Source organism: Athene noctua, chromosome 14, assembly GCF_965140245.1.
Source record: "Athene noctua chromosome 14, bAthNoc1.hap1.1, whole genome shotgun sequence".
In the NCBI taxonomy this organism is placed as follows: domain Eukaryota; kingdom Metazoa; phylum Chordata; class Aves; order Strigiformes; family Strigidae; genus Athene; species Athene noctua.
Genome location: NC_134050.1, coordinates 11008733 through 11021425, shown reverse-complemented (window position 1 = coordinate 11021425; position 12693 = coordinate 11008733). Strand labels below are relative to the sequence as shown.

Sequence of the window (12693 nt, the reverse complement as noted above, 5' to 3'; positions counted from 1 at the left end):
ACCTCAGAGTTTAACTGGAGCCAGCTAGGCTTTGCTTTCAGGCAGAGCTGCCTTAATTCTAGTTAAATCTGTTTTAAAGAAAGAGCTGAGCAAACGCTGCAATCACAGGGGGAGCAGCCACCTCCCCTTGTTTAGGTACTTAGTGAATAGAGTTGGGAATCACCTCAAATATCTTTAGGGGGAGGACTTATCTCCTTAACTTTAAATAAACACCACATCACCTCTACGCATTGACTGGGTACATGGGCTCTATGACCAAAAAAGATTTGGTCAGGTCCATTAGTGGGGTCTGGTGTGGCTGGCTGCGAGACAGACACCTACATTTTGTCAGCTGAAGAGAGATCAATGAACTCTGCTGATTGTATCAGCCACATTGTGTTAGCTATAACGAGGCCTTAGCTCACAAATAGGTAACGACAGACACTTGGATTTGGGTATTAATATGAGCTGAATATAAAGGAGGGTGAAATGAATCCCCTTCTGAAGGTCTCCTCTAGCTGGTGGGTGAAAAAGGCACAGAAGCAGGTATTTTTTTCCCCCTTTTGATTAAAAAGGAGTTGAAGACTTTGGTTTACCAACATGTAAATCCTGCATTGGGTGCTAACTCCTCTCCACTGTGTGTCATCCAGATATGTGAGAAGAACTAGGAATGTGGAGCACAACCCTTTTCTCTCCAGGCTAGCTGGAAACCAAACTATCTTCAGTTCTCCTTAGTACAGAGATGAAACTGAGGGTCATGGTTTGGCCTTACTCTCTTTAAAGTTGTTGGCTGAGACATCTCTCATTTTCAAAAGACAATTATAATGGCTCAGTTTAGACACAGTTACTGCCCTGGAGCAAAAAGCCCTCCTGAGGTCCTGGTGGAAAAAGCAAGGAGACTCTATCCAAGCACCCATAAGTTCCTCCCTGTGTCTGTCTTTATTCATGTCTCTGAAAGACTTTTTGAACCCAGGAAAGAGAAATTTGCATTTTCCACATTTCTTGAGAAAGAAGAAAAGTGGGAGGCTTAGTTGAGCAAGGACAGAGAGACACATGGGGCAGGACTCAGCTGACTTTAGACACCTGCAGTGTCAGCATGTGCATCTAAGGCAGACACCCCAGGGGAGGGGATGTATCTGTGTGCCATAAAATCTGGATATTTGAGATGGGATGGATGGTGTTTTACGCTATACAGACTAGCAGTGGCATTGAGAATGGCTGGTTTGGATGTTGTCAGGTGTAATGTGTGTGTGTCTGAGATGTGATACCACCCAAGATGAAGAAGGAAATTAATGAGGATGAGGAGATGGCCACCCAGTGTGTGAGGCATTAGCAATGGGAAACAGCAGTTTCTTTCTTCCCCCTGCCCAAGGTGGGTATAAATGTCTGCAGCTGGATCTCCTGAACCTGTTTAAAGGTGATAAAGCAATTTAGCATAAACCTGTCTGCAGTCAGCTGCTCTTTTCTACCAGGAACATGTCACACTACCAGTTTCCTTTCCTGCTTTTACAAGGACCAAACGTCCATCCTGGGGATATTTGAATTGTGAAGCACATGATGCAAAATGGTTTTCAAAGGCAGCTTTTTTGTCCAAAATGGGCAGATAGGTATCACACAAATTTCAAAAAGGGGAAAATTCTGAGTCCTGCCCATGGGGAAGCACCAGGAGAGGCTGGAGAGCTGCTTGGCAGAGAAGGATGTGGAGGTTGTGGTGGCCACCAAGTTGAAGATGAGCCATCAATATGTCCTTGCAGCAATGATGCCCACCAACGCCCTGGGAAGAGTGTTGACAGTGAGTCAAGGGGCTTTCTGTAATGAACCTCTGACCTGTACTCATGGAATGGGGAAGTAAGAGCTGCTTTGAGAAGGGTGATGGGAGAAGAGGAATTGTCATTAAGAAATGGTCATCTTGCTGGTGCTAGAAAACAGATAGCAAGGGTGATAGGAAGAGGGAAGTGAGAAGGGAATAAATAGTAACAGGCACTTCTCAAACAGGCAATTTTAAGGTCATCTCTAGTGGATAACATGAAAAGCAGTCTTTTTTTTAAAAAAAAACCAAAAACCTATGAATAAGAACAGAGGAAGAAAAACATACCAGGTAAAATTACAGTGGGACTGAACACTAAAGTGTATGACCAGCAGATGGGTAGCAGAACAAGAGGAGGAAAAAAAGGAAAAAGTACTGATTGGAATTCATCCACCTAATTGCAAATGTCTAGAAGAGAGCTGCCTAAGTCTGAGTTCACTGTCCCGACATATATGAGGGTGATGCATCCTACCCTTGGAGACAGGCTTTCCGAGCTGCATCCCTGCAAATGCTGCTTATAGGACATGCTCTGAGACTCCATCTCCTGGGAAGCAGTGGTGTAAGAACCTATACAAGTTGGAAAATGACAAGTTATCTTGAGGGAGGGGGGGAAAGACAGCATAATGTCAAATGATATCTGCATTTTGATCCAATTTTTCTTTAATATTTTCACATCTGCTCTATGGAAATATATAGTACAAAAGAAAACAAATCTAACTAATCCCTGCAAATATAAAGCAATATTTTCCTTAAATTAATCCATTAGTGTTAACTTTTTTTTTCCCTCCTGTATTCCTGAAGAATAAAAAAAACCCTTTCAAATTCAAGGCTTCAGCAAAAATGCACTGCCTTGTGTTTCACTCCTCATTACAATGTTGTGTACACAAGTTGAATTGCTCAGGCTCTGCAGGCATCATTTCTGATGTGCCCTGGGTATCCTGTCCCTAAAACCTCAGAGAGAAAGATCTCAATGTTTATCCCAGGCTCTCTGGGGAAGGCTTGCTCTGTTTTCAGGTGCCTCAGAGACCCTTTGGTAATTTGTCCTGTGGGCATGGGGTAAAACTTAAATCTTCCAGCCACGTTAGAGGATGTAATAGGGAAACCTTCCTGGTTTCTGAAGGGCGGATGGAGCGTGTGTGTTAACTTCAGCTCAAGGACCAGTGAGTGTATCTCTGAGAATGACTTGTGATGCCACTGACCAGAGAGAGGGTGAAAATTTAAGAGGTTTAGAGACGATTTTTTGCTGGATGGGGAAGGGCTTCCTTAACTGGTATGTTCACTCCCTGCAGGAACCTCTGCATGAAGCAATATCGATGTTATTCAGGTCCTTCCTGAAGGAAAAAAGGCATACTCCTGTACGTCTGAATCTTAATTCCTAACTCAAATTTTGGATAAATATTCCTGACATTGGCAGATCCAAGAGACGCAAGGAAGATGACATGCAAGTATAATTCAGATTAGAAGGAGGTGGTTGTCCCCTGAGGTGACACGTACAGGATATTGCAATCAGGCATGCTGGTCTCATTTTAATTGACCCAAACATATCACTACAGAGTCAGAAAATCACTCCAGTGTGGTTTGTTATCTATTTAATGCAACACTGATTAATATAGCAAATGAAGGCAGGATATTATTGTATTTACTTGTCCCTAAATAAGAACATCCTTCCCAACAAAGGGAAAGAAATCCTCCCAAATTTGACCACAAGTTGGAAAGAATTTGGATGTTCATGAGAGGATATAATTTTCAAGATCTTTTGCAAGACCAATTCTTTCCATAATGGGCCAGCCAGAGCTTTAAGATTTAAGCTTTAAGACTTCTTTTTTTTTTTTTTTTTCCATATATGAACTATTGGCTATTATTTTGTCAGTATATTATTATTTTTTCAACATATTTTGAATCTTCAGCCTGCCTATTGAGGATAAGTATAATATTTTTTCTGCAAATGAGTGGATGCATTCATCCAGGAAACATCAAATCCTGCGTTAGCCTCAGGGACTTCATATTCCTGTGAGCTGGAAGAAATTATTTAACCTCTTCCTCGTGTTTCTTTGTCTCCTCTGTGCTGTCACTGGGAGAATGGCTGGGGGAAACCACTCAAGTGTGACCGAGTTTGTTCTCTTGGGCTTCACTAATCTGCAGGAGCTACTCTTTGTGGTTTTTTTACTCATCTACATCACAACGCTGGTGGGGAACATGGGGATGATTGTCCTCATCAAGACCAACACGCAGCTTCATGTGCCCATGTACTTTTTTCTCAGCCACCTCTCTTTCCTAGACATCTGCTATTCTTCATCCATCACTCCAAAGTTCTTGTTGGGCTTCCTTGCAGAGAGAAATATTATTTCTTTCAGTGGTTGCATCACACAGTTTTTCTTCTTTGCAGTATTTGGCACCACAGAAGCCATCCTTCTGGCTGTCATGGCATATGACCGCTACATGGCCATCTGTGAGCCTCTGCACTACTTGGCTGCGATGTCCCATAGAGTTGGTGTCCAGCTGGTGGTGGGCTCCTATGCTGCTGGGAGCCTGAATGCCCTCGTGCACACCAGTACTCTCCTCCAACTCTCTTTCTGTGGCTCAAACCTTGTCAATCACTTCTACTGTGATATCCCACCGCTCCTGCTGCTCTCATGCTCTGACACTTGGCTCAACAAGGTGGTGATGGCCTCATGCATTGGCTTCATCATAACAGCTTCAGTCTTGGCCATTGGCATCTCCTACACCTGCATCCTGTTCACCACCTGGAGCATCCGTTCTGCGGAGGGCAGGCACAAAGCCTTCTCCACCTGCACCTCCCACCTCATGGCTGTTGCCCTCTTTTATGGCTCTGCGGCTTTCTTGTATTTCCATTCCTTTTCCAGACATGCAGAAGATCAAGGGAAAACAGCCTCTGTCTTCTACACTGTGGTGACCCCCATGCTCAACCCTTTCATCTACAGCCTGAGGAATAAGGAGGTGAGGAGCACCCTTAGAAGAGCTACGAACCAGCTCCTCTCCTCCGTATATTCCCACAGATCCCATTCTAACCAAACCAAAGCAGATATCACTTGCCACAATGGAGTCAGCAGAGGAAATAAGACTGACACCTGATGGAAGAAGGGCACTGTACATTTCTGCACATCTGGTACATGCTCTACCTTGTGCTGAACACTGCAGAGTTTGAATTAGGAATTAATTCCACGTTGAGGTCCCTTGGAAAATAAATTAACTGTAGTTACAATGTCTGAAAGAAGGAAAGAGTGTAGGAAAGACAGACAATCCTAAAAACACTTACATTGTCAGTGAAACTTTTTGAGTAAATGAATTTGTAATCAGCTCTAGGACATGGACAGTTGATACTTTTTACCAAAGAGGATTTACTCAATGTTACAAAAATATTAAATTCTAAGAGTTGGCTCGGAGTAGAAGGGGACAAGCTACATAAAGACTACATATTGGAGAGGGACAATGTCTTTCATAAATGTTGTCAAATATTCTAAGGAGTTGCCTAAGGTTTTGCTTTAATACAATAAAGCTGATTTTATCTGATATGTTTGTTATGTATTTTATCTGATATGTCCAAGAACAGTCTTTATGGGAGGATAGCACATTCCGATGCTGTGTATATATGTTGCACACAGGCCACCTGCACTGGGCATCTTGCTTTCCTGGATGGGTCTTCCCCCATGGAGAGCTACCAGCCTGGAGACACCATACTGACATGTTCCTTTGCCTAGGAGCAAGGTGGAGTTTTATCCTGTGACAAGCAGTCACTCAACTTGGTCCAGAACAGTCTTTCAAGACACTGTCTGAGCAATCCTGGCTTTTCCCAGGGTGTCATCTGGTGCTGAAAACACAGAAAGCCTCCACACTTCTGGCCATATGTTGTAGTCAGAAGCACCCAACTTGTCTGATGGCTCTGAGACTCAGCGTTGTCCAAAACTCTCCCACCATCTCCTCTCCTCCTTCTGTGTCTGTATCCAGGCAAAGTTTATTTTCCAACGCAGCTGCAGCTTATTCATAATTTCTTCTTCCAGGTTTCAGGGGTTGAGTCATCTTGGTCCAGGAGTCGTCCTATCTAACTGTAGGCTTTCACATCTGAATTAGTCACCATAGGTTCCCCTTATGGAGAGAATGATGCATTTGGGGGCTTTGATTCATCTCATCTATATTAAACATCGGGGTGAGATGATTTTTTCTGGAAAAATTGCATGGTTTTCTCTGCTTGCTGCTTGGCAGCCGAGGGTGATGGTTGACACAGCTACACAGCAAAAGTGGATTTTAGTCAGAGCAGTCACACTTGGGGCATAGTCTGAAGAGTCAGTTTAAGCCTAAGGGGAAAGCTTCAGCTCACCATGATGGTGTTCTGGAGTCCTTCAAAAATGAGATGAAACTAGCTTTTAATCAGCAATTCAGCTCAGCATCACAAAACACTTTCTGGAAAGAACAGAAAAGCAAAATGGATGAAGATAGTGTCAGAGCTATGCTTTTGCTTTGATATAAAGGTCACTAATGCCAGATACTAACTTCCTGAAGAAAGTCTTATATTTTTTCATGGATGGATAGGAAATAATTCCCTAGAAGATCTAATTACATATACAAGTAGCATTTTGTTCTTTTAAGAGCAAAAAAAGATAAACTTTTCTCCATGAACCTGGCTGTGACTCTCTCAGATGCCTGGATCTAACTCTCTGGGTCTTTAAACAACAGGATATCCCAGATAACATTAAAACAAATTGCAGCAGAAGGGTTCCTGAATAGTTTTTCTTTTCTCATCAATAGCATTTGCAACGCTTCTCCACATCCTGAGCTATTTCCTAATCCTTGTATCTCTATTTCTTTTGCCAGTTCTTTTTAATTCTCTGTGATGCCAAGAGATAAGTTACATATTCCAAGAGATAAGTTTATACATATAAATTCTTTATACATATATAAAGAAGTGAAAAAAAGTATTCAAGCTTACATTTAACTTGCTGAAACTAATTGTGTTTATTTATCAGTGCATGTCTCCTCCTTAAGGAGCTGTTTCCCAAGTCATCAATTCCCAAGAGAAATTTCCTGCATGACACCAAGGGGAGGGCAGCGACAAAACCCTTGGCCTTCAATGAAAGAAGCCTATAAACAGAGGCTTTTCTTGGTCAAGTATTTATGGCCTTCATGACTGGCAAATCTTTTTTGCTTTTAACACCAACACTTGGAGAAATTGGGGTTTATTTCTCAGATGAAATTTTTGTCTAGGAGATAACACGTTTCTGATAAACCAAAAACTGAGATGTGAGCAAAGAGGTGAGTTTTAGTCTAAATAATATTACAGAGGGTTGACCTGTTGCAACAGGAGGACTTCAGGCATGAGCCTGCTTTCACATGAAATAGTCACCTGAGGTCAGGATATCCCATGTGAAACCCAGGCATTTATAAATTGCTTTTCCAAATTTAAGGCAGCCTCTAGCTGAGGCCATGAGTAAAGCCAACCGAGATCCATAGGCACTGCCAGAGGTCAGCAGCCCCTCAATCTCATCTGATTACTTTAATCAAGATTACTGGGATTCCTAATTATTGTCCAGGGGCTGGAGAGGGCAGCAACTTGGAAAAGCTGATGAAGCAGCTCTGCAAAACATCGGAGGTGTGAGACATGTTATCGTGGTGGTAAAAACCCCTTGCTGTCCTCGAGTTCTGGTTTATCTCAAACCTTTTACACAAAGCAAATAAGAGGACTGATGGCACATGGTCTATTTGCTCTGCTTTGAAGATCACAGATTTCTCACTGTTTTGCTTTTCTCATGTTTCCAACACCTAACAACAGCATAGAAGCACTACCCGAGTTATCTGGCAAACTTCAGATTGGTTCAGAGGGGTGGGAAGGTTTCTGCAACTGACTGAATTCTAGGAAGAAATATAAAAATTTGTTTGACTAAATCCAGATTTAAGAGAGGCTCATGTGTAAGTCAAGCAAGTGTTGAACTTTCCTCATGCAGAAGGGTCCTTTCCAAGGGTATAATTTGGTATCTTATTTAACAGTTCAAAACCCCTCAGTGAGCAATTTCTGTGACTATTCCTAACTCCTGTTTTAAGGAGACAGGAACCTACTTTTACTTTTTTTTTTTTTTTTTAAATAAAACCCCACATTATCAGCATCTTACTCCCCCCAATTCATAATGGAAGTGTAGCATTGTTGGGGTTTAACTGGTATCAGTCTTTTAAAATTGTTTCCAGTATTTTTCTCAGTTCAGTGGCATCACAAGAATGATATGGGTTTCAGCATATTTATCAGGGGGTTAATACTTACACTAAATCTCCTGTTTCAAACTTAATTTCAGAGTTTCATAGGAAGGAAGGGAAGAAATTAGAGTTCTGTTTCAACTTGTTCTGACTCTCTTAAAGCAAATTATTTAATGTCTTGATCTCTCCTAAAGAAAATTATTTAAAGAATGTTGTGATCTCTCACCAGTCCTTGCTCTCTTTCAGTCTTCTGAAACAAGGGTGTTTTGGTTTTTGTTTTTTTTTTGTTTTGTTTTGTTTTGTTTTGTTTGGGGGTTTATTTGTTTGTTTATTTGTCTGTTTGTTTGTTTTATAAATGCAGACAGATTTCTAATGTCAGAATAAATTGCTATGGTTGCCTCTTTGGATCAGAGGAGTAACAAACTTCTTAACTTCTTCAGGAGGTAGAATAAGCCTTCTGATTTGCGGTGACTTTATCAAACCAAATTAGTAGCGACTAGACCAGAATAAAACCATCAGAAATAAATTCAGTCATGCACTTTGTTTACTTTAAAATGCATTTTGAGGCAAACACTGAATAAGTTGTTCAATAGTTCTTGTCTCTGAAATTTGTATTTCCTGATAAAAATAATGCATCTTCAACATTTGTTTGTGGGGAGAACAGGAATATGCTGACTCTGTGTTTTGCTGCATCTCTGCTTTCCTACAGCAACTGTGTCATGAAGATGGCCAAAGGAAATCACACCCCCGGTGCTGAATTTGTTCTCTTGGGGTTCTCAGAGCAGGGAGATGTCCAGGCTGTCCTCTTCGTGATCTTCTTGGTCATTTACATGATCACTCTGGTGGGGAATCTGGGGATGCTCGTGTTAATCAGGCTGGATGTGCAGCTTCACACCCCCATGTACTTCTTCCTGAGCAGCCTGTCCTTCCTAGACATCTGCTATTCCTCCTCAATTACTCCGAGACTGCTCTCAGATCTCCTAGCAGAATGAAAAGTAATTTCTTACTCTGCGTGTCTTGCACAATTTTTCTTTTACGCAGTCTTTGCCACCACCGAGTGCTACCTCTTGGCTGTGATGGCATATGACCGCTATGTGGCCATCTGCAGCTCACTGCTCTATGCTGTCTCCATGTCCAGCAGAGTCTGTGCACTGCTGGTAGCTGGCTCGTACCTTGCTGGGATCATGAATGCCACTATCCACACTGGGTTTGCCCTTCGGCTCTCCTTCTGTGGTCCCAACATCATCAACCACTTTTACTGTGAGGGCCCCCCACTTTACGCCGTCTCTTGCACAGACCCCACTGTCAATGAGATTATGATGTTCATTGTGGTTGGCTTCAACCTGTTTGTCACCATCCTGACCATCCTTGTCTCCTACACCTACATCCTGGCCACCATCCTGAGGATGCGCTCGACTGCGGCCAAACACAGAACCTTCTCCACGTGTGTGTCCCACCTCACCGCTGTGACCCTCTTCTATGGATCTGCTGCGTCCATGTACTCACAACCCAGCTCCAGGCACTCCCAAAACCTCGACAAAGTGGCCTCTGTTTTCTACACTGTGGTGACCCCCATGCTGAACCCCCTCATCTACAGCCTGAGGAACAAGGAGGTGAAGAATGCGCTGGGGAGAGTGATGAAGAGAATCTGCATCTGAAAAATAATTTTTCCTGGTGCATCAGAGGAATTGAGAGGTCTACTCAGAAATGTTTATACTTTCCATTTCTGTATGGCTATGGTATAAAAGCAACAGTGCTTTCCTGTGAGCTACTGGGGAGGATTGTATGGGGAAACCTCTGCTTTGATGCTAAATGCTGGGTCATTAACTCCTTTTGGATTAGGCCATTCACTGACCTGTCTCACCGATGCCTTGGCTAATTTTAGTTGCATTTACAGCCTGATATTTTAATTTCAAGAACTAAAGCCCTTCTGACCCTTTTTAGTTTGAGAATGCATTACCGCTGTTGTCTTGAGCAATGACAATAAATAACACTTATCTCTTCCAGCATGGCAATGATGACCAGAAGTCTCTTCATATTAAACAATGGGCACATTTTGGTTGAACATAAGACTCGTGTAATTTAGTGCTTCTAGTACAAGCAACAGACACTGGATTTGATGACAACAATTCACTGTAACAAGGCTTGTCAGGCCTTTTCTGCAACTTACTTTAGATCAACTGTAGCTGTATTCTCAAATTTATTTGAGAAAATTCTGCAGTGCTCTTGCTCAAGGACCAGAGTGCTATCATCTGGCACCTCCTGCTAGTAATGGTAAAATTACCCACTAGTCAGGTACCTGCTTCCTATCCTGACATTTTGATCTTAGTTTGGATTTATTATTAACTGTGTGATTTCCCCTCTGAAATAAATCATGAGATGCAGGGGAACAACTAATAAACTTTAGCAACTACAGTGTTGCTAACCTCATAGATCAATAGGAGAGAAGAGTGCTGACCAGGAACAAATATGCGATAGAAACATTTAGAAGCAGTCCTGAGGAGACCCAGGACTGGCATGGTAGAAGCTCCCACCACAACCAGTGCTCCCACCAAGCACACTGTGATGCCTCCTCAGAAGGAGCTCAGGGTGCTGCTGGGTCACTGCACCACCCCACCAAGGAAGAAGGATCTCAGTCTGCAGGTGGGAATTTAACCTTGGGGTGGAGGGGCAGGCACTTAAATCAGAGAAACCTTGAGGACCATTGCTCTTCATCCCTCCAGGCCCACACAATTTTCCTTAATACAGTCACATGCCAACACACTGACCCTCCAACTCACCAGCTTCAAGGCCTGGACTAGCCCTGAAAAACAAGGCAACTGTAGAAGTGCACTTTGTCCTTAACAAGGCAGAAAGTTTCTTTCTTGTTAGCCCCTGCTAATTAGTCTCTCATGGCTTGTTAAGAAGAATGAGGTAAGTTGACTAGAAGCCTGCTGAGAAGCTTTCGTGGTGATTAGGAAACTTTCTTGGTAAACCCCAGAAGGTCTTGTTAAACTGATGACTCCTGGAAGGGTGTTTGGTCCCCAACGACCACTTCTTGCTCTGGGAAGGGGAGCGCATCACTTGTGATGGAAATAGCTGTAACCACCTGTATGGCGAAAGCCTGGAGCTCAAGCCTGCTGGAGGGCTTTCTGTGCTGATACAGACTTGGTCACTCTTGTTAAAGAAAGAGACATCTTTGTCTTCATGACATGTACAGATAAGGTGGTTCCTTTGGCTCTTGCTAACGGGGTGATTTGTCCCTGCCTGCTTTTGACCTCCTAGCAGAGGGAGCTGGGGCAGTTCATTGCATTTCCCCTCACCTTTGGACCTCATCAAGGACACGTCATACTTTGAATATCTTCTCATTAATTGCCTTGAAATAGATTTGCTTGTGTCTTTTTTAATTCTTAAACTGTGAGGCAAGTTGAAGTACACTACATACATCCTTCATATCTGACTGGTTTTCATAAACATGATTTTCCTACCATCACAAATCTGGGACTGGAGAATAAGTATGGGAATGGGTTCACCTGGCTCTCAACATCTAAAGATTTGGTTGTCTAATTATGAAATAGTCAGCCAGATCCCCTCAAAAATGGGAATAAAAGGGTGTTTTAACACATCCTAGGACACATGGTTAGGGTAGATGTGGTGCAACGGGAGCAGATCTGAACATTAAAAGGACTGGTACCATGAATATACACATTTCAGAAGAGTTTTCTCTAGATTAAATTTATTCTGGTCTGGGGATCTGAGCACCTACTGGAGGTCTAACTGCATTAGGTGCTGCCATCAAGACCATTTTCAGTTTGTTTTCATCCAAAAGGAACCCAGCTCATGCAGCCTTGACCACAGCCCACAATGTGAATGAAAACACAATGAGGGGAGAAAGCTGGGAGATCTTCAAACTTAAACTCTTTAAACTTCACTCTTTGTCTGAACAGAAACCTGAAAAATGGAAACACACCTTTATTCATCACAAATGGAGTCACGGAACTCTGACTTAAACACTCGGTTTTTATTTATCTAAATTCGAAGGAGATGAATCTACTTCAGACCACCTAATCCTTCCTCTCAACAGTTTTAATAACAACAATAACAACAACAATAATAATAATAAGAGCTTTATTGTGTTGGGTTTTTTTTTTCTTTCAATGGGACTGAAAATTTATAAAGGGAAAAAAGTTACTTTAATAACTAAGAAACCACTTCATTTTTCTTGCATGTTTTCCTACAAAGCAGTACTGGGAAATTTTTGCTAAAGGTACAGGAAAGGAACAAGATACAGTGAAATTCCCCAGGCCAGGTCTGGGTTTGGTTGCCCTCATGTAGAAATCTGGTGCCATATGCTCTGTCCTGGGGTGCCAAGGACCTTGGTGTGCACTTGACACATATGCCATGCAACCTTCAGAAGAGGTGGGCCATTCTGGAGTGACATCTGAAAGCTCAGAGACATCCCCAGGGGCATCTCCAGGGTGTCAATAGCCTACATTCAGGCAACTGAACTCAATCCCAGATGCCTCTATGCTTCTTGATATTGGTTCTTCCAGTCTGACCCACCCTATTCATACTGGTGTGAACGTTTCACCGGGAAAACAGTGTAGGACTATGAGAAGTATGTTTATGTGGTGCAATATGGCATCATGAAGAAATAATTGGGATGGCTCAGGAGCAGAGGCACATTACTTCATGACACATGGAGCTCCACCTGAACCTGGTTTGGG

The 12693-nt window shown here is 42.5% G+C and overlaps 1 protein-coding gene and 1 pseudogene across 1 annotated transcript; both read left to right on the top strand.

Moving 5' to 3' along the window:
• The first annotated feature begins 3859 nt into the window (after positions 1-3859).
• On the top strand, positions 3860-4879 carry LOC141966194 (olfactory receptor 5AR1-like). The gene has a single exon (XM_074918628.1). It carries the CDS (start codon positions 3866-3868, stop codon positions 4877-4879), a length of 1014 nt encoding a protein of 337 aa, XP_074774729.1. The 5' UTR covers positions 3860-3865.
• Positions 4880-8655: 3776 nt separating this feature from the next.
• Positions 8656-9645, top strand: LOC141966051 (olfactory receptor 5AP2-like; annotated as a pseudogene).
• The last annotated feature ends 3048 nt before the right edge of the window (positions 9646-12693 follow it).

Excerpts from the sequence above, each read along its gene's own strand:
- LOC141966194 (XM_074918628.1), top strand. The coding sequence starts at position 3,866 with ATGGCTGGGGGAAACCACTCAAGTGTGACCGAGTTTGTTCTCTTGGGC.